At 44.7% G+C, this 21,189-nt stretch overlaps 1 protein-coding gene across 1 annotated transcript; it reads right to left on the reverse strand.

Moving 5' to 3' along the window:
• Positions 1–923: 923 nt before the first annotated feature.
• Positions 924–19,342, reverse strand: crfb4 (cytokine receptor family member b4). Its single transcript, XM_039665821.2, has 7 exons — positions 19,154–19,342; positions 18,286–18,403; positions 17,794–17,960; positions 13,411–13,568; positions 6,314–6,455; positions 1,671–1,825; positions 924–1,595 (listed from the first exon to the last, which is right to left on the reverse strand). The coding sequence occupies exons 1-7, from the start codon at positions 19,215–19,217 to the stop codon at positions 1,329–1,331; spliced, it is 1,071 nt and encodes a 356-aa protein (XP_039521755.2). The 5' UTR covers positions 19,218–19,342; the 3' UTR covers positions 924–1,328.
• Between the last annotated feature and the right edge of the window lie 1,847 nt (positions 19,343–21,189).

The following is a 21,189-nucleotide window of genomic DNA, read 5'->3' on the forward strand; positions in this document are numbered from 1 at the left end:
TCAGCCCAGAAAGTCAATGAAGAAAATGTTTAAATATCCCATGTGACTACAGTGGCTCAACTATAAGTTTATCAAGCGACGCGAATACTTTTTGTGCGAAAAAACAAACAAAAATAACGACTTTATTCGACTTTTCCTTTTCTTCCTTGTTGGCCTGAAACGAGACTTCAATAGATTTCCACCATGCATGCGCGAGAACTGAACTGAAGTAGTTGAAGGAGATCGCAATTCTCGCACATGCGTTGTGGAAATCTATGGAAGTCTCGTTTCAGGCCAGGATCCAGGTTCCCAAGTTTTATCTTTTTTTTTATCAATGTTTTTAACCAGTCGTGTGTGTTATCTGGTCATTGTACTAGTTATGACAGCGCTTAGCTTGGCGAGTTTGGTATTTCGTTCCAACTGCTACACAGCGTTGAGTGAACCTATGAAAGAGAACGTCTTTGGTTACTGATGTAACTATGTTCTCTGAATAGAGAACGAGACGCTGCGTTCGCTGCGTTCGCTGCCAAGCTTCCTTTTTCGGCAGAGAAAGCTGAGGAGCACGTCGTGCACTAATATAATTTTCACTCAATCACCGCTCCGTCAGCCAATGAATTGGCGTGATCCTATAAGGGCTTCAGACAATCAGCACACCCAGAGGGCGTTCCCACTGCGTCTTAGGCTACGCAGCATCTCGTTCCCTATTCAGAGAACATAGGTGGGTTAACCAGAGACGTTCCTGGACATACCTCACTGATATTCCCAGGGGAAGGTCTTCATTTCTTCAGGTGTGAATCACAGTATTATTCATGATGTTTCACGCCTCCCCACCTACAGCCTGACTACATTGTTAAATGACTACATTGTTTTGCTTGAAGGAGTGATGAGGATGGTTTTCACATTGTTTTGAAGAAAACATAAGCAACAAGAAACAGTTTTGAAAAGCCTTGTGAACAAATGTTTACTATGTGTTATATGGCTTCATTCCAGTGACTTCAAATTTTAGTTTAAAAAACAAGCATAAACATTTTTTTCTCAAAACTACAAACTTGTATGTACTTGTTGCTCACATATTACTGTAGCCTTGTTTGTGCTGAATACAGTGTTATCAGACTCTAGTCACTAATATGTTTTTAAGCAACTGAAAAAAGCACCAATGTCAACGTCTTCAGGGCCCCAAAATACCCTTAGGGCCCAGAAGGTAAAGGGGAAAATCCTCAGCAATGGTTTATACTTCTGAATTTACACATGGTTTGTCTTACAGCATATTCAAAACTCAACATAGAAATATAAACATCATTAAAAGCTGGATTTTCACCACAGGGACTTTAAATAAATATGGTTTGGCATCACGACAGTCCATATTCAGCAAGTAAATGCTGCTCTTCTGATGTGGTGCTGGCCGTTTCAGATGTGTCCTTGCTTCTCTGTGTAACGTCTGCTCCGGTACAACACTCATCCTTCTCTGCCTGAATCCCGGATCCTTCCATCTGCGGTTTGTCCTGAGAGCTGTCCGGCTCCATGTGAAATATCCTCAGCTCATGAAAGTGCTCCTTCAGCTGAGTGCTCTCCTGCATGGCTGAAAGTATGGGCGACTGGGACTGTTGCGACAAAAACTATGAGGAAACAAGAGAGAATGTCAGTAACACAAACAGTTCACTATCCATTACCTCTTCTTACCCGTGCATTACCTGTTTGAGGTTCTCCGGCAGATTCGGATCAGGGAAAATAATTCTGCATCCTTGATAACCGTACCACATAGCCAGAAAGATCAGGACAATAGCGACTAACACCACCAGAAAGCTGACCAGGAGCACGACTGCGATGAGCCAGGGTTCGACCTCACCTGAGCACATGTTACAGGACGTTGAGATTGACATGTTTACATGTGCAACAATGATGTGATTATTAGTGACTTAAACGCAGTTTGCATTAATCGCTAAGAATCATGGTTATTTTTACTGCCATTTTTTACATGCACAAATGACGCCCTCATACAGTCGGTGTCACTGGCCACTGTTTAATCCACCCGAGTCAAATGCACAACATTTTTCTATAGACGCATTTAATTTTTTTGCTTATGGGCCTATAATATATTCATTCTGATGTTTTCGATCATCAATATACTGCATTATATTCATGTCATGCAACCTTGTCAACATCAACACAGTTTTTTCAGCACCACAAAAATACAATGCCTTCTTTACAGTGGTTTATGAATCTGCACATGAAAACATCATTTGTGTCCATCACATGCACACTTGCATCAGAGTGGCACAGATGTCGTTTAAGTTTATAAATGCCTGTTTATTGATTCAGATCTGCAAACACCACATATTGTACTATAGTTTGGTTTAGATTAGTATACTTTTGCCCTTTTTCAGGAAATTTGTCTTGGGCTCAAAGCTGCAGTAGTACACAACACACACACACACACACACACACAAAAAGCTGGTTTATATGGGGAAAGCTGGTTTATATGGGGAAAGCTTGTTTATATAGGAGAAAGCTGGTTTATATGGAGGAAAGTTGGTTTATATGGAGGAAAGCTGGTTTATATGGGAGAAAGCTGGTTTATATGGAGGAAAGCTGGTTTATATGGGGGTAAGTGCTGGTTTATATGGGGAAAGAGCTGGTTTATAGAAGGGAAAGCTGGTTTATATGGGGGAAAGCTAGTTTATATGGAGGAAAGCTGGTTTATAGGAGGGAAAGCTGGTTTATATGGGGGAAAGCTGGTTTATAGGAGGGAAAGCTGGTTTATAAGGGAGAAAGCTGGTTTATATGGGGGAAAGCTGGTTTCTATATGGGGAAAGCTGGTTTATATGGGGGAAAGCTGGTTTATAGGAGGGAAAGCTGGTTTATAAGGGAGAAAGCTGGTTTATATGGGGGAAAGCTGGTTTATATGGGGGAAAGTGCTGGTTTATAGAAGGGAAAGCTGGTTTATAAGGGGAAAGCTGGTTTATAAGGGGAAAGCTGGTTTATAGGAGGGGAAGAGCTGGTTTATAAGGGGGAAAGCGCTGGTTTATATGGGGGAAAGCACTGGTTTATATGGGGGAAAGAGCTGGTTTATAGGAGGGAAAGCTGGTTTATAAGGGGAAAGCTGGTTTATAAGGGGGAAAGCTGGTTTATATGGGGGAAAGCTGGTTTATATGGGGGAAAGCACTGGTTTATATGGGGGAAAGAGCTGGTTTATAGGAGGGAAAGCTGGTTTATAAGGGGAAAGCTGGTTTATAAGGGGGAAAGCGCTGGTTTATATGGGGGAAAGCACTGGTTTATATGGGGAAAGAGCTGGTTTATATGGGGGAAAGCACTGGTTTATATGGGGAAAGAGCTGGTTTATATGGGGGAAAGCGCTGGTTTATATGGGGAAAGAGCTGGTTTATAGAAGGGAAAGCTGGTTTATATGGGGGAAAGCTGGTTTATAGGAGGGAAAGCGCTGGTTTATATGGGGGAAAGTGCTGGTTTATATGGGGAAAGAGCTGGTTTATAGAAGGGAAAGCTGGTTTATATGGGGGAAAGCTGGTTTATATGGAGGAAAGCTGGTTTATAGGAGGGAAAGAGCTGGTTTATATGGGGGAAAGAGCTGGTTTATATAGGGGAAAGCGCTGGTTTATATGGGGGAAAGCACTGGTTTATATGGGGGAAAGAGCTGGTTTATATGGGGGAAAGCGCTGGTTTATATGGGGGAAAGAGCTGGTTTATATGGGGGAAAGAGCTGGTTTATATGGGGGAAAGAGCTGGTTTATATGGGGGAAAGAGCTGGTTTATATAGGGGAAAGCGCTGGTTTATATGGGGGAAAGCACTGGTTTATATGGGGGAAAGAGCTGGTTTATAGGAGGGAAAGCACTGGTTTATATGGGGGAAAGAGCTGGTTTATAGGAGGGAAAGCTGGTTTATATGGGGGAAAGAGCTGGTTTATATGGGGGAAAGCACTGGTTTATATGGGGGAAAGAGCTGGTTTATATGGGGGAAAGAGCTGGTTTATATGGAGGAAAGCGCTGGTTTATATGGGGGAAAGAGCTGGTTTATAGTAGGGAAAGCACTGGTTTATATGGGGGAAAGAGCTGGTTTATAGGAGGGAAAGCACTGGTTTATATGGGGGAAAGAGCTGGTTTATAGGAGGGAAAGCACTGGTTTATATGGGGGAAAGAGCTGGTTTATAGGAGGGAAAGCACTGGTTTATATGGGGGAAACAGCTGGTTTATAGGAGGGAAAGCACTGGTTTATATGGGGGAAGGAGCTGGTTTATAGGAGGGAAAGCACTGGTTTATATGGGGGAAAGAGCTGGTTTATAGGAGGGAAAGCACTGGTTTATATGGGGGAAACAGCTGGTTTATAGGAGGGAAAGCACTGGTTTATATGGGGGAAAGCGCTGGTTTATATGGGGGAAAGCGCTGGTTTATATGGGGGAAAGCACTGGTTTATATGGGGGAAAGAGCTGGTTTATAGTAGGGAAAGCACTGGTTTATATGGGGGAAAGAGCTGGTTTATAGGAGGGAAAGCACTGGTTTATATGGGGGAAAGAGCTGGTTTATAGGAGGGAAAGCACTGGTTTATATGGGGGAAACAGCTGGTTTATAGGAGGGAAAGCACTGGTTTATATGGGGGAAAGAGCTGGTTTATAGGAGGGAAAGCACTGGTTTATATGGGGGAAAGAGCTGGTTTATAGGAGGGAAAGCACTGGTTTATATGGGGGAAAGCACTGGTTTATAGGAGGGAAAGCACTGGTTTATATGGGGGAAAGAGCTGGTTTATAGGAGGGAAAGCACTGGTTTATATGGGGGAAACAGCTGGTTTATAGGAGGGAAAGCACTGGTTTATATGGGGGAAAGAGCTGGTTTATAGGAGGGAAAGCACTGGTTTATATGGGGGAAACAGCTGGTTTATAGGAGGGAAAGCACTGGTTTATATGGGGGAAAGCGCTGGTTTATATGGGGGAAAGCGCTGGTTTATATGGGGGAAAGAGCTGGTTTATAGTAGGGAAAGCACTGGTTTATATGGGGGAAAGAGCTGGTTTATAGGAGGGAAAGCACTGGTTTATATGGGGGAAAGAGCTGGTTTATAGGAGGGAAAGCACTGGTTTATATGGGGGAAAGAGCTGGTTTATAGGAGGGAAAGCACTGGTTTATATGGGGGAAACAGCTGGTTTATAGGAGGGAAAGCACTGGTTTATATGGGGGAAAGAGCTGGTTTATAGGAGGGAAAGCACTGGTTTATATGGGGGAAACAGCTGGTTTATAGGAGGGAAAGCACTGGTTTATATGGGGGAAAGAGCTGGTTTATAGGAGGGAAAGCACTGGTTTATATGGGGGAAAGAGCTGGTTTATAGGAGGGAAAGCACTGGTTTATATGGGGGAAAGAGCTGGTTTATAGGAGGGAAAGCACTGGTTTATATGGGGGAAAGAGCTGGTTTATAGGAGGGAAAGCACTGGTTTATATGGGGGAAAGAGCTGGTTTATAGGAGGGAAAGCACTGGTTTATATGGGGGAAAGAGCTGGTTTATAGGAGGGAAAGCACTGGTTTATATGGGGGAAACAGCTGGTTTATAGGAGGGAAAGCACTGGTTTATATGGGGGAAAGAGCTGGTTTATAGGAGGGAAAGCACTGGTTTATATGGGGGAAACAGCTGGTTTATAGGAGGGAAAGCACTGGTTTATATGGGGGAAAGAGCTGGTTTATAGGAGGGAAAGCACTGGTTTATATGGGGGAAAGAGCTGGTTTATAGGAGGGAAAGCACTGGTTTATATGGGGGAAAGAGCTGGTTTATAGGAGGGAAAGCACTGGTTTATATGGGGGAAAGAGCTGGTTTATAGGAGGGAAAGCACTGGTTTATATGGGGGAAAGAGCTGGTTTATAGGAGGGAAAGCACTGGTTTATATGGGGGAAACAGCTGGTTTATAGGAGGGAAAGCACTGGTTTATATGGGGGAAAGAGCTGGTTTATAGTAGGGAAAGCACTGGTTTATATGGGGGAAACAGCTGGTTTATAGGAGGGAAAGCACTGGTTTATATGGGGGAAAGAGCTGGTTTATAGGAGGGAAAGCACTGGTTTATATGGGGGAAAGAGCTGGTTTATAGGAGGGAAAGCACTGGTTTATATGGGGGAAAGAGCTGGTTTATAGGAGGGAAAGCACTGGTTTATATGGGGGAAAGAGCTGGTTTATAGGAGGGAAAGCACTGGTTTATAGGAGGGAAAGCACTGGTTTATATGGGGGAAAGAGCTGGTTTATAGGAGGGAAAGCACTGGTTTATATGGGGGAAACAGCTGGTTTATAGGAGGGAAAGCACTGGTTTATATGGGGGAAAGAGCTGGTTTATAGGAGGGAAAGCTTACTGCTGGGTGAGTTGGTCACACAGGTCGTGTTGCTGAATTGGCTTGTTTTCTTATTGTACAAAATCGCCACTTCGACGCAGTAGTTCACCAAAGGCTCCAGATTTGGTAACATAATTCTGTTCTGGTCTCTGGTTAGGTCTTTCTGTTGAGAATAAACAACAAAAACACATTGAGCATGAATAGCCTGACTTATATAACTGAAATAGATGTCTTATCCTGTTCAGTTTGCTATTGAAGGGGGAAAAGCGTGTTGGTATTGTATTTATAGTTTTTTTTTTTCCAAGGACCCCCTCAAAGTAATTGTGGGTGGGATAATGAACACAATATGCTTGTTTTATTGGCACAAACTGTCCACATCAGTAAATGTGTACTTTTCAATAATACAGCACAAATATAAACATTATAAACATGTATTTTAGTTCCCTTTCGTAGTCACTTCGAGTTACGTCAGAAGTGACGGAGATTGGGGGTTTCGCATAGAAAGCCAATCCTCTTCGAGTATTTAAACACGAGCCAATGGCATGCAATGCCTTGGGGCTGCGGAAATTTGCATAGCGTACTCCGCCCTACTCCGTGAGTATAAAAGGAGGAAGTGAACGCAACCGCAGTATGTTTTCGCTTCGGAGCCAAGAGAACCTCTTCACTCCTGAAAGCTATTACAAGACTCTTCGAGACGAGCGTCCTCTTCAGTGTTGGTGTGACGGCGGTACCCAGCGAGTTTCTGCATTGCCTGCGATCTGTGCAGTGGTCTGCCAGACTTTGCGCTTCTCCCTGGTCGCCTCAGCGCTGAAAGAGTGAATTTCCTCCTCTCTGTAAAAGAGCTACACGCGGCACGTCTTTTTAAAGACGGTTCGCCCGTGTTCTTCTGGATGCGGTCGATTTCTGTCGTCATCTGATGGTCGCGATCGCTGCTCTGTATGCCTGGGCATTCAGCATGCAGCAGCAGCGTTCGTGGATGACTCATGTTCCTGCTATGGGGACATGACCATCTCCACACTGAGGTTAAAAAAAAAAAAATATATATATATGTATATATATAAAAAGATGTGTATATATATATATATATTTTATATATAAAATATATATTTTTATATATAAAAAAAAAAAAAAATCTCACTAGAGTGAGAGCCCCGGTCCCCCTTACTCGATCGGCTTCCTTCACGAAAGGGGGCCCGTCGACCGGGGACCCGGCGAATTAACGGTGACGGTGTGGCATAAAGCCCCGACGATTTCTCGGGCCACACCTCCCGCCTCAGTGCGTGAGCCAGCGAGCGTTAGTTCGATTCAGTCGGCTGCCTCTTCAGTGGTACCGGCTGCTTCGAGCAGCGCTCCAGATGATGATGTGATGTCGATCGCAGCATCACTAGGCGGGCTACAGTCCTCGGGAGATGAGGATGCGGCTGCACTGCCCCCTTCGGGAGAGCCAGCGCTGCCCGTGTCGGATCCCGAGCTGACGGCATGCTGTCTCAAGCCGCTGGGAGTATTGGGTTAGAGTGGCATCCTCCATTCTCCCCCGATCTCTCACGGAGGGATAATTGGTTTTTGGACAAAGCTGCCGCCGCGAGGCCACGGCCAACTCCATTGCCTTTTTTTCCCCGAGCTGCATGCGGAGTTATCGCGCTCTTGGGGGACTCCTCTGTCCACTCGAGAGCGCGATCTCTCCCCCGCCTTTCCCCCCTCGATGGGGGGGCCGCCCGTGGGTGCACTGGGATGCCCCCGCTGGAGCGTTCTGTTGCGATACAGCTGTGTCCACAGGGCGCCTCCTCCGTGGTCCTCCTAGGCACCCATCCAAAGCCTGTAGGTTCTCGTCTGCCATGGCGGCGCGTTCCTATAGAGCGGCGGGACGGGCGGCCTCCGCTTTGCATGCGATGAGCACTGTGCAAGCGCAGATGCTCAGAGATATGCTCGAGGGCGGGACTGATCCAACGGCATTCGAAGATTTGCGGTCCGCCACTGACCTTGCTCTCCAAAAGGGCAACGAAAGTGGCCGCTCGCGCCGTTGGTCAGGTGATGGCCACTAGTGTGGTCCAGGAGCGTCAACCTGGCAGACACTCGGAGCGCTGAGCGGATTCGTCTGCTCGACGCCCTTCTCTCCCAGGTTGGCCTTTTTTGGCGGTGCAGTCGAGAACTCTTGCCCAGCAGTCTCCACTGCCCAGGAGCAGACGGAGGCAATCAAACATGTTCTGCCCCGACGACCAGCTGCTGCCTCCACCCAGTCGTCGGCACAGATGCCTCCCGCTGCTCGCCGCCGAGGACGCCCCCCCGCGGCTCCCCTGCCTCCCGCCCCGCCCCAGCAGCAGCCTTCATCCGGGCCACGGCGTGGAGGAGGCCGCCGGCAGGCGTCACAGCCCCCTCAGGCCGCACACCCCGCTAAACGCCAGGTAAGCGATGATCCTGATACAGGCTGCTCAGTGATGGAGTTGAGTTTTTCCCCAGGAGGCGGGAGCAGGCCCCCTCCTGCCCCCGGTGGAGGGCCGGGGGGAAAATCTTTCGTTTTCAGTTCCCGCTGCTCGCCCACGGGTGGGCAGTGCCCTGAGTTGGTTAAGAAAGACTTGACATCATCACTGAGCCCGCAGTCTGGAATGAGTGCGCTCGACGTTCCAGTGCGTCAGCCCACACATTCCTCTCTGTCTCTGAGGGTGCGGAAGGGTGCGAGTGTCGTCCCCGGGCTACGCCAATCCCTTCCCCCTCTGTCGCCAGACCCCCGGCGGAACGGACCCCCGTGGAACGCTCCGCTTTCCCTGGTCCCTTCCGTCGGGGAGCGGGCTTCGACGCATCCGAGCTGGGTCATCCCTGCACGCGTGCCAGTCGACCCGCCACGCTGCCCCTCCGGGGGGACGTCTGTGGTTCACATGACCCCGTTGGCTCACTTCCTGGAAGCCTGGCTAGTGCTTCCCGGGATATCCCGCTGGGTCATCAGAATGATCAGATTCGGCTACGCGATTCAGTTCGCACGGTCTCCTCCCCGCTTCAGGGGAGTTCGCTCCACGATAGTTGGTGGCAATGCCCCAATCCTGAGAGCGGAGATTGCGACCCTGCTGGCGAAGGGTGCAATCGAGACGGTCCCTCCAGCCGAGGTGGAGTCCGGGTTTTACAGCCCCTACTTCATTGTCCCCAAGAAGACCGGTGGGTTACGACCGATCCTGGACCTGCGCATTTTGAACCGTTCTCTCCATCGACTACCGTTCAAGATGCTCACGGCCAAACGCATTTTCGAATGTGTTCGGTATCAGGATTGGTTTGCAGCGATCGACCTGAAGGACGCGTACTTCCATGTGTCCTTCTTACCTCGACACAGACCGTTTCTTCGGTTTGCCTTCGAGGGCCAGGCATATCAGTACGCCGTTCTCCCATTCGGGTTAGCTCTGTCCCCTCGCGTCTTCACGAAGATCGTCGAGGCAGCCCTTGTTCCCCTTCGCGAACACGGGGTTCGCATCCTGAATTACCTCGACGACTGGCTGATACTAGCACACTCTCGAGCTCAGCTTTGCGAACACAGAGACTTGGTGCTCCGGCACCTAGCCCGTTTGGGCCTTCGGGTCAACCGGGAAAAGAGCAACTTTGCCCCGTGCAGAGGATCTCTTTTCTCGGCATGGAGATAGACTCGGTCGCCATGTCCGCGCAGCTCACGAACGAGCGCGCGCACTCACTGCTGGCTTGCCTTCGTCAGTTCGAGGGCAAGAGTGCGGTTCCACTGAAACTTTTTCAGAGGCTCCTGGGGCATATGGCATCCGCGGCCGCGGCAACGCCGCTCGGTTTGCTTCATATGAGACCGCTTCAGCTGTGGCTTCGCGATCGAGTCCCGAGGTGGGCATGGCATCGCGGCTCGCTCCGAGTCCCAGTGACTCCGGCATGCCGGCGAACCTTCTTCCCGTGGTCGAACCTCAGCTTTTACGGACAGGTGTCCCTATTCAGCGAGTTTCCAGACATCTCGTCGTCTCCACGGATGCATCTACCACGGGTTGGGGTGCCATGTGCAATGGGCATGCAGCCGCCGGTTCCTGGACAGGAGCCCAGCGCCTCATGCACATCAATTGCCTCGAGCTGTTGGTAGTACGGCTCGCCCTGCACCGCTTCCGAGCGTTGCTCAAGGGCCAGCATGTGCTTGTCCGCTCAGACAACACTACGGCAGTAGCGTACATCAACCACCAGGGGGGTCTACGCTCACGCCAGTTGTCGCAGCTCGCCCGCCACCTCTTGATATGGAGTCAGAAGCACCTGAGGTCCCTTCGTGCAGTTTACATTCCTGGAGACCGGAACTGGGCAGCCGACGAGCTGTCCCGGGTCCGTCCCCTCTCCGGCGAATGGCGACTCCATCCCCAGTCGGTCCAGCTGATTGGGACGAGTTCGGGGAGGCACAGATAGACCTGTTCGCCTCTCGGGACTCGTCCCACTGCGCCCAGTTTTATTCTCTGACCCGCGGCACTCTCGGCTCGGATGCGCTGGCGCACAGCTGGCCACGGGGCCCACGCAAGTATGCGTTTCCCCCAGTGAGCCTCCTTGCACGGGTGTTGTGCAAGATCAAGGAGGACGAGGAGCAGGTCTTGCTGGTAGCCCCTACTGGCCCACCAAGACGTGGTTCTCCGATCTCTTGCTCCTCGCGACAGCACCTCCTTGGCCTATTCCTCTGAGACAAGATACTCTCTCAGAGACGGGGCACTCTGTGGCTCCCTCGTCCCGATCTTGGAGGCTGCACGTGTGGCTCCGGGACGGCACGAGGCAGGTTTGAGTTCGCTGCCACCTGCGGTGGCGGCAACCATCACTTCCGCAAGAGCGTCGTCCACGAGACACCTTATGCGTTGAAGTGGAACCTCTTCGTCAATTGGTGCTCTTCTCGCGGAGAAGACCCCCGGAGATGTTCGATCAGTGTCGTGCTTTCCTTCCTGCAAGAAGGGTTGGAGCGCAGGCTGTCGCCCTCCACCCTTAAGGTTTACGTCGCGGCCATTGCCGCTTCTCATGAAGCAGTGGAAGGTAAGTCCTTAGGGAAGCACGACCTGGTCATCAGGTTCCTGAGGGGAGCGAGGAGGCTGCATCCGCCTCGTCCTCCCCTCGTACCCTCTTGGGACCTCTCGGTAGTTTTAAGTGCTCTGCAGAGGCATCCCGTTGAGCCTTTGCAATCGGTAGAGTTAAAGTTTCTGTCCTTGAAGACAGCACTCCTGGTTGCATTGGCCTCCATCAAGAGGGTGGGGGACCTGCACGCATTCTCCGTTGACGAAGCGTGCCTGGAGTTCGGGCCGGCTTACTCTCACGTGATCCTGAGACCCCGGCCTGGATATGTGCCCAAGGTTCCCACCACTCCCTTCCGGGACCAGGTGGTGAACCTGCAAGCGCTGCCCCCGGAGGAGGCAGACCCAGCCTTGGCACTGCTCTGTCCGGTACGTGCTCTCCGCACCTATGTCGACAGAACGCAGTGTTTCAGGACCTCAGACCAGCTCTTTGTCTGTCATGGAGGGAGCCAGAAGGGAAGGGCTCTCTCAAAGCAACGGCTGTCCCACTGGATTGTGGATGCCATTGCTTTGTCTTACCAGCAGCAAGGCCTTCCGTGCCCCCTTGGTGTGACGGCCCATTCCACTCGGAGTGTGGCCTCCTCTTGGGCTTTAGCGCACGGCGCCTCGCTAACAGACATCTGCAGAGCTGCAGGCTGGGCGACACCCAACACCTTCGCCAGATTCTATAATCTGCGAATTGAGCCGGTATCCTCTCACGTACTCGTTTCGGCCAGTTCTGGATCCGCTCAGGTGTCTTCGCTTGCTCGCCACTCCACTCCCCGGACTGGATAAGTGCGATATTTCCTCAGTTCTTCCATTGAAGCCTTGAGTCCTCCAGCACCGACGATGCGGGCACCACTGCTGTGGCTCTGGATGCTGGCTAGGTGCCTCCATGCGTACGGTTCCCCCTTGGTAACCGTCTCATGTGTATTATCCACTGTAAGCCTCTCTGAGCATGTGTCTTCCCTTGGCAAGCCATCTGCCACCCCTGGAGCTGAAATTAGTAGCCACCTGCGGTTGGTGCTCCAGTGATTCCATATGTGTTCCTATGTGGCCATATGTGTATTCGTAAGTCCTCCCTTCGGTAGGCAGCTGGTAGCATGTCCCCTTCGGGATATGTTTCCCAGTGTACCTTGGTAATCCTGTGTCTAAGTCGGATCCCCTAAGGAAAACAGGTAAGGCTCGGGGGTTTAGACTTTCGCAGGGCACTGGAAGACAGCCTGAAGTTGGCGTGATGGCACAGACCCCCAATCTCCGTCACTTCTGACGTAACTCGAAGTGACTACGAAAGGGAACGTCTCGGTTACGTATGTAACCCTCGTTCCCTGAGTAGGGAACGGAGACGTTACGTCTCCCTGCCACTTCTGCTGTATCGCTGGGTAGATGCCGAGTTCAGTCTTGGCTCCTCAGCGAAGACATACTGCGGTTGCGTTCACTTCCTCCTTTTATACTCACGGAGTAGGGCGGAGTACGCTATGCAAATTTCCGCAGCCCCAAGGCATTGCATGCCATTGGCTCGTGTTTAAATACTCGAAGAGGATTGGCTTTCTATGCGAAACCCCCAATCTCCGTCACTTCTGACGTAACGTCTCCGTTCCCTACTCAGGGAACGAGGGTTACATACGTAACCGAGACGTTTCCCTCAGTCCAGAACAAATCCTTTGAGTTCAACGGTATTCCAACATGACATCATTAAGTTTAGGGACGGGGTTGAGGTAAGTCATATATTTATATAACGTTAAGTCAACGGCGTTCATAAACACGCTGAAAGGCGATTATGCGTCTTGATAGCACGCCAAAAATGGAAATACGAATTGGCGTGTCATACACACGCTACTTCATGAGATCAGTCTGGGTATTCAGAACAAAACAAGACAGTAGAAAAATAGGTAGCCTATAAAATAAACCAATTATAATCGCATTCATTACAAACAACATTTATTTGAAAGCCTAAATGATTTTGGGTTCCGGCACCAGTCCAAGAAGCTTTGTGCTTCCCAATATCCCTGTAAAACAGCATCCTTCACATGCCCAGACATGAGTCTGATCTGTTGTACAGTATATGTAGGCTGACAGCACAAACACTTAAGAAACCATTGTATTCATTACCTTTTCTGCCGCTCCTTCTTCCCAAAAGCGGATGATGTATGAAACCCCAGTGAAGAAGACATCCCTCAAGTTGTTTTTTCTCATAGGAGGATCAGTGATGTCCACTTCGGTTTGTCCTTTTCTGCTGCTCAGTTTGACACGAGGAGCGCTGACCTCCGCTGCACAGACAGGGCAATGCTGTATTACACACGTTTAACACAGTTTTAATTCAGTTCTCCTGCGATGTTCGTTCGGAAAACTCAAAGAATGTGCATCATATGTGTCATTTATGTTTTAACCAGTCCCTCCAGAACTCTGGCGCAAAATGAACCTTAGGTCTAATTACACATTGGTACATAGTCAACCATTCCCTGAGATTTGGTTTCATGATTATCGAATGTAAAGAGTTTTATCTCTAAAAACTGTTTAGCTTATAACGCTAGTATATGTGGCACAGAGTAATGAAAATAAAAATCATTTTATTATTACAGCACCACTCTTTTATTGGTTTCTAATATAAACCATTCATAATTTAAAATAGGGATGCACATTTGATTGACCACATATCGATATCAGCCGGTAAATGGTAATTTTTAATGTTATCGTAATCAATCTGATAAGAAAATGAAGTTGATACATTAACCCCCTATGGCATGGTGTTTTCCTCAGGCCACAATCTACCTTTCTGGACCTCAAACCGGCCCAAACGTTTTTTTTTTGTTTTTTTTAATATATAATATCACCTGACATGTGTGTTCACTAAAAAACACTTAAGTGTGTGTTTTGTTTGGGGTGGAGCAGTCCTTTCATGAAGAACCACACGGTACACACTGCCACCGATTGGTAAGATAAATATAACTTTTTAACATCTTTAAGTTGAAATAACTTTATATAAAAAATATATGCAAGTGCATCATTATGTACAGAAGAATGTTTGATTATTTAAAGATTTATTTGTTTTTATCTATACACTGAAACTGTGTTAGACCTGTAACTTGATATTGCAATAACTTATGTTCATATCATATCAAGTTCTCCTGCGATGTTCGTTCGGAAAACTCAAAGAATGTGCATCATATGTGTCATTTATGTTTTATCATTGTTGTTATTATTATACTGTCATAGAGAATGATGGGTAATGTAGTTTGGTCACCAGTGGTGGAAAGAGTACTGAAAAAACATACTCAAGTAAAAGTACCATTACATTCCAAAAAATGTAGTGTGAGTAGAGTAAAAAGTACTTGTCCAAAAAACTACTTGAGTAAGAGTAAAAAAGTAGCTTATTTAAAAGTACTCAAGAGTAGTGAGTAGTGAGTACTGAGGTGTGGATTCTACCCCTTATAATAAACATTGTGCACTACAATTTATAAATTAAAAAAATGCACATACTGTAATTCACATTATATTTTGTTGTTTGTAAGAGAGATTGAAGAATATCTATCATCAATCTTTTTAAAATGCATCAAATCAGTACACTCATCACCATTTAAATCATATTATTTGGGGGGGAAAAAGCATTTAAAACTCGGGCGAAAAACCACTGGGCCTGAGCATGCTATTGTTGCACATAAAATATCAATATTCATAACTGTGCAAAGAATTCAAAAACCTTTAGAAACTCATATGATAGTTCAGCATCACACACCAAGAGATGGGTTAAATAGAGAGATTAAAAAATACCCAATTTCTCTCCAAAACGGTACCAATGTTAGTGTTTTGATAAATGAGAATCACTAATATTATCATATTACCTCAACTAATGCACTGAAAAAGGCTAAGATAGTGAGCCAACACTAATTACACACTTTAATTCCATGCTATTAAATATGTTACAATTAATGCACATTGTAGAAGGGTGGCATCATCCCTTACATTTTACACGGCTACATTTACTCACATTGTAATGCTGATAATATAATTTGTAAGGAAAATTGTGCATTAAATAGGGAAGTTATATCCAGGAAACTTTTACAAAAGAAACAAACAAACACACTTTGTCTCTGAAGTCTCGGCGAAGCTGTTTTATCAGCAGCATCCACAAAAAAAAAAAAAAGTTCAACATGAACAATGTTTTTTGCGGAAGTCTTGCGGAAGTGTACTTGCCAAATGAAGACGGATCGTATAATGGATCACTCAAAAAACGTTGTTTATTAACGAGCTGTGCTAATTTCTTATTAAGAAATGCAGTTTAAGTTAACGACATGCACTGATTCTGAATCTGGCGGCATGGCGAGCGCGAGACGCGGCAGTGCGCAGATCGTGCACTCTCTAAAATGTGATTGTGAAGTAAATGGGAGCGGGAATTCACCGGATTATGAACTCGTCTCGCAATTCCCCCAACCTCAGACCAAATAGGCCATGCAGACAGGCCAGTCTATATAAATATCATATTAAACAGAAATGTGAAATGCATATTAGGGGAAGACGCTGATATCTGGATTGAATTGATGCGTGATGAATGCACTTTCACAGCAGTCACGAGTAACAGCAGGAATAGGCGGTTAAAGTTTTCTATGCTTAATTTGAATTGATGACAGTCACGAGACCGATTACTCAATCCAATCACGTTGATGGATAAAAATAAAATTAAAACAAGTAACGAGTAACGGCCACAAACAGAAGAAAAATAGCGGAGAAAAAGTACCGATACATCACTTAAAATATACTCAAGTAAAAGTAAAATTACACAATTTTAAACTTACTCAAAAAAGTACAATTTCTGAAAAAAACTACTTAATTACAGTAACGTGAGTATTTGTAATTCGTTACTTTACACCCCTGTTGGTCACTCAGTGTTTTCTAGCAAACTGTATCTCTCTTCTTCATTAACTGTACACATTGTGTACAATCTACAATGTACTGGCGGCATTCAGAAATAAATCCGATAGATACTGTATTATTTCCTTCAGCTTGAATCGCTTGATATGATTGAAATCACTTTGAAAAGGAAGATACATGTTTAGATTGAGATTAAAGTTGCCAAGTCCTTCAGTCAAGAGCAGAAGGATTTTCTGTGTTTTGTTCTTTGATTAACATGACAGTGACACCAGCCTAATAAACCTGCCGCTGTCTAAGAGTTTATGCGTGGATCCAGTATGCTGTTGCACAGTATGCGTTATCTTTCTCAACTATCTATGTCTCAAAACTGACTGTGTTTTCCTGAATACTTGCCAAGACAGTCATGTTGACATCATTTTGTGTGTATTTAAGTCAATTTGTAACTCAATTTGACATTGCGACTCACAAGCTCTTTGAGAGTTGGCTTTATGTGCGCTCCACATATAGAAGTACAAAACCTGCAGGAATTAGTAAAGGTAAACCATTTTGTCATAAGGCTGCAACAACAAAATGTGAAAACTGAGTTCTGGATTAGGGATGCACCGAATATTCGGGCGCCGAAAATTTTCGGCCGAAAATGGCCCATTTATATGGCCCGAAGTATAAACATTTATACTTGACGCGCACTCCGTTGTACTATTCCTTGAAACGACAGGGGACGACTCAAGTAACTGTCCTCTAACCATCAGGAATCGGTGAGAAGAAGACAGATAAATACATGACAATGTTTATTTTTTAGTATTCCACCACCAATACAAAAATAATCATGTAAAACCCAGTAAACCCTGAGATTATTACTTGTGACATTACAAAAAAATATGTATATGGGAACATCTATGTATAGAACTAAATTAATGCTCTCTTAAATATTTTCTACATTCACTAAACATGTTTCATTAAGTTTCATCATTTGTATTAAACATGGACCATTGTTCATTTAAAAAGGCTTTTTATGCTATTGTATGCCAAAGTTTTAAAATGTAACTAATTTAGACATGCAAACTGGGTGCTAGTGTGATGAGAAGTTTGCGCTCGGCTTTGTTTTTGAGAGAACATTTCATTTTAAAACCTTTCTGCAGGCCAGTAGATTATTATTTAGTGTACACATGAGTGGGGTCAAGTTAAACATTTTAGTTTGAATTTTATTTTATACTGTGCATTGTGCTAAATAAATATTTGCATAATTTGTAATTGATTTATTCTTTGAAAATGTTATATTAATTTATGCAATTGCAATGCCTTGATTTTAGTAAAGTTTGTACACACTCATAGCCATAAATGCAATGATACTAATAATTGGCATAATTTCTTTCGGTGTTTTGGTTTTCGGCCTTGGTTTCCTCTTTTTCGGTTTTCGGTTTCGGCCAAGAATTTTCATTTCGGTGCATCCCTATTCTGGATACTTCTTTGTACGTTTGACACGAGAGGCATAGAAGCTCTAGGTCCTCTAGAAAACTCTCTGTGTGCTCTAGAGTTTCCAGACAAGCTTGTGTGGGATGATTTATAAATATGCCCACTGCCATCAGAGTCAAAATAAGCATAAACATCAGAGATGAAGTGACTCACTTATGTTATCCACTGCAAACTCTTCAGTCTCCACCCAATCGGACGTCTCTCCGTGTAGTTCAGTCCGAACGCGAAGTTGATAAAGTCCAAAAGTGCTCACATTATCAGTGAAATCACATCTTAGTGATGAGCTGTGGACACACACTGGCTCATAATCTCTCCACGCTCTACACATACAGGGAGAAAATGAAACAATAACATTACAGAAATGCATAACCACACTTTCATCAACCCAGAAACACATATTCTGCTTCAGTACATCATTATAAGTGCATTAATACACACAAGTTTGGTTTTTGTGTTTTATTATCTGGATTTTCCTCATTTTTCAGATGCATTAATACACACAAGTTTGGTTTTTGTGTTTTATTATCTGGATTTTCCTCATTTTTCAGAGACAAACACAGGCCACCGATGTTTTTAACCAGGAATATTCTAATAGTATGAAGCCATTTAATTATATGTAAAATGAGTGTATCATAATTAACTTACTTCACTTCAGCGGTGTAGCTGAATAGTTGATTAGTGGTGTTTTGTGGCGGATCCCATCGCAGAACTAATCCCATGTCCAGCGATGTCACGGTCACATTCTCGGGGATTGGGACGCTATCTTTGATACACACATCAAAACAAAGGTTTACTAAAATACATCACTGGAAAATACACACTGCCACCATATTCATGTTTATTATTACTCGTTTCCACATACTTTATGACATAAAGTTCCACATAAAGCGCTATATAAATAAATGTGACTTATGAAAGTCATGAAAACCCTGAAATAACACAAATTATCTAGTGACCAATAAATGATAAACAAATCTTTCCTTAAGTGGACACAAACGCAAATAATACAATTTATTACATGTTTGTCCCAAGGAGGGGAAAAGTGAAAAAACGTGTATATTACTACTTTGTAAGGAGATATTGTGTGTTTCTCAACAACTCGTGGTGGTACAAGTTACAACACACAATGCTGGGTCAATGATCGTCACTAGTGCGTTTTATAGGCTAATACAAAATAAGGGTTATGAGTTTAAAAATGAGTGGTTAAGAGTTTTTAAACACTCAGTCCAAGAAGTGTGTGAATGTTTGTTGATGATAAAGTTGCTGTGTGTGAATCATTCTTAACATTATCAGGAAGTGCAGCGATCATTTACTGTCAGACGGACAGGGTTTCCCCGAACTTGACGCCTCGTAATCGTCAAACTTTAGTCGTGGCCCACGACTAAAGTTTGACGATTACAAAGCAGTGTCAAAGAATGATATGACCTAAAGAGTTTTTATAATCATTATCAATGTTATTACAGAGGTTTAATTCGTGTAAAAGTCTCTATAACATATAATGAAAGAAACTCACCTGCGCTGACGAGGACGATATAAAGCAACGAGCCCACAGACAGACAGGAAAACACGAGCTTCATTCTTCAACAACGGAGCAGATTCGCTTTAAAAAGTCCAGTTTGTTATTATTAAGTGCTCTCTGAGAGCGCGCGCACGGTGTGTTGTTTGTTTCCGTGTGTGTGTGTGTGAGAGAGAGAGTGAGGAAGTGCAGAAGGAAATCGAAAGAACGAAGTGTGCAAATGAACTCGCATAATACCTTTACAAGAAACCCCGTGAGAGGAGGAGTTATTGACAACACAAGCGTCTAATATTTCATGTGCTCATTTACAGGCTAGATTAACTGTTTATTTGCTACAAAAATTGTAATAATGATTAAAAAATGCTGTGGGTTGTAAATACCACAAAGCCGCTGTATGTTTTGTATTTGAATATTAATTTTCTTTATAAATATTTGGTTCGACTTCTGTTGAACCCTCATAATTTAATTTATTTATTCATTTGTCAAAGTTAGTATTTTAAACCGATAAAAAGGATTTAAAGAGACCGCAGTGTTTTTATGTGTAGTTTTTTTAATCTATTTTGAATTTAATAAATAAATACAGTAGGCCTATATGACATTAAATGAATACTCTTTCCCTGCCAGCATTAAAAAAATATATGCCAGCCAACATCAGCATTTTTGAGCATTTTTTCTCTACTATGTCATGGCCCCTAGAATATTTTGTTGCATGAAAATCTGAACATGCAATATATCAAAAGAAAGAGCAGAGCCTCTGCTTTTGAACCAAATCTCTTTTATTCTAGCTCCATGTATTCTTTTGATTATGAACACTTGAATATGGGTAGGTTTCACAAAAAAACAGCAACCTTTTGAGCAAAAGGCTGAGAAAAACAAGTGTAACTTAACAAAATTGAATGACATTTCAAATAGTTATAAATTCTATTTAAAAAAAAAAAAAACTAACTGCAATCATTCTTGTATCCTGGTTGGCTAAAGCTGCATTTCTAATGGCAGCATCAGATTGCATTAACAGCTCTACTTTGTGTTCTGAACTTTGAAGACTTCTCACAAAAGATGCAGATTTTTTCATAAACCAATGTAGTACGTACTATAGCTCTGAGTTTGTCTGGACCTTCTAGCCATTGTTTTTGTTGTAGTGTCTAATTTCTGACCCAGACAGCAAACTGACATTGAATCAACGTGGAAATGACGTCTCTCATGACATCGAAACAACGTTGATTTTGCACATCGAATTAACGTTGAACAAACGTCAGATGCTGCATTCTTCAAAGCTAAAAGAAAATCGAAAATTGGTTTGCTTTCATAACGTTGAAACAACGTTGATTTCAAATTGATTTTCCGTTAGTTTTGAAAGAATGACGCGTCTGACGTTGGTTCAACGTCATTCCATGTCCCGAAGACACTCGCTTCCTCACGATGGCCCTTTGAATGTCTTCAATGAAACTGTAACAACTTAATGTGCCGTATATAAGTAAATTGAATTTCCATTTAGGTGAAATCAGGCCACAGTGAAACAAAAACCTTTTAACAGGGCTTAAAGTATTCCGGCATCGGATCTCTGGCGTGCGGCCGTGAGGGGGGAAAAAATTTGGGAACTTGCATGCGGTTTTTGGGAACCTTTTGGGAAAAATTTGGGGAAAAATTTGGGAACTTGCATACTTATAGAAAATTCAGGTCCATGTTTGAACGTGTTTGTCGTAGACACAAAATAGCATAGGCTAACTAGTAGTGGCTATAAACCACCTGCATGCCACCTGCTTGCACGCTACAAATCAGTACAGAAGCAGCATTTCCCCCTATTTTCTCAACTGTGTGTGAATAAGATTTCAATAAAAAGTATTTGTACACCTCTTTAAATTAACTAACCAAAGATATGAGGACATTATAGCCTACTCACCGCTAAACTGGATGACTCGAAAAGGCCAACGCTGCAGCTCGGCTGACGAAGTTTTCTTCCAGAAACCATATGCTTCCTCTCGTTTGTCCCACTTGTGAATGACATTGGGGTGTAGTTTAGTCAAATCTTTGTG

This window comes from Pimephales promelas, chromosome 7, assembly GCF_988280905.1.
Source record: "Pimephales promelas chromosome 7, fPimPro1.hap1.1, whole genome shotgun sequence".
Lineage (NCBI taxonomy): Eukaryota > Metazoa > Chordata > Actinopteri > Cypriniformes > Leuciscidae > Pimephales > Pimephales promelas.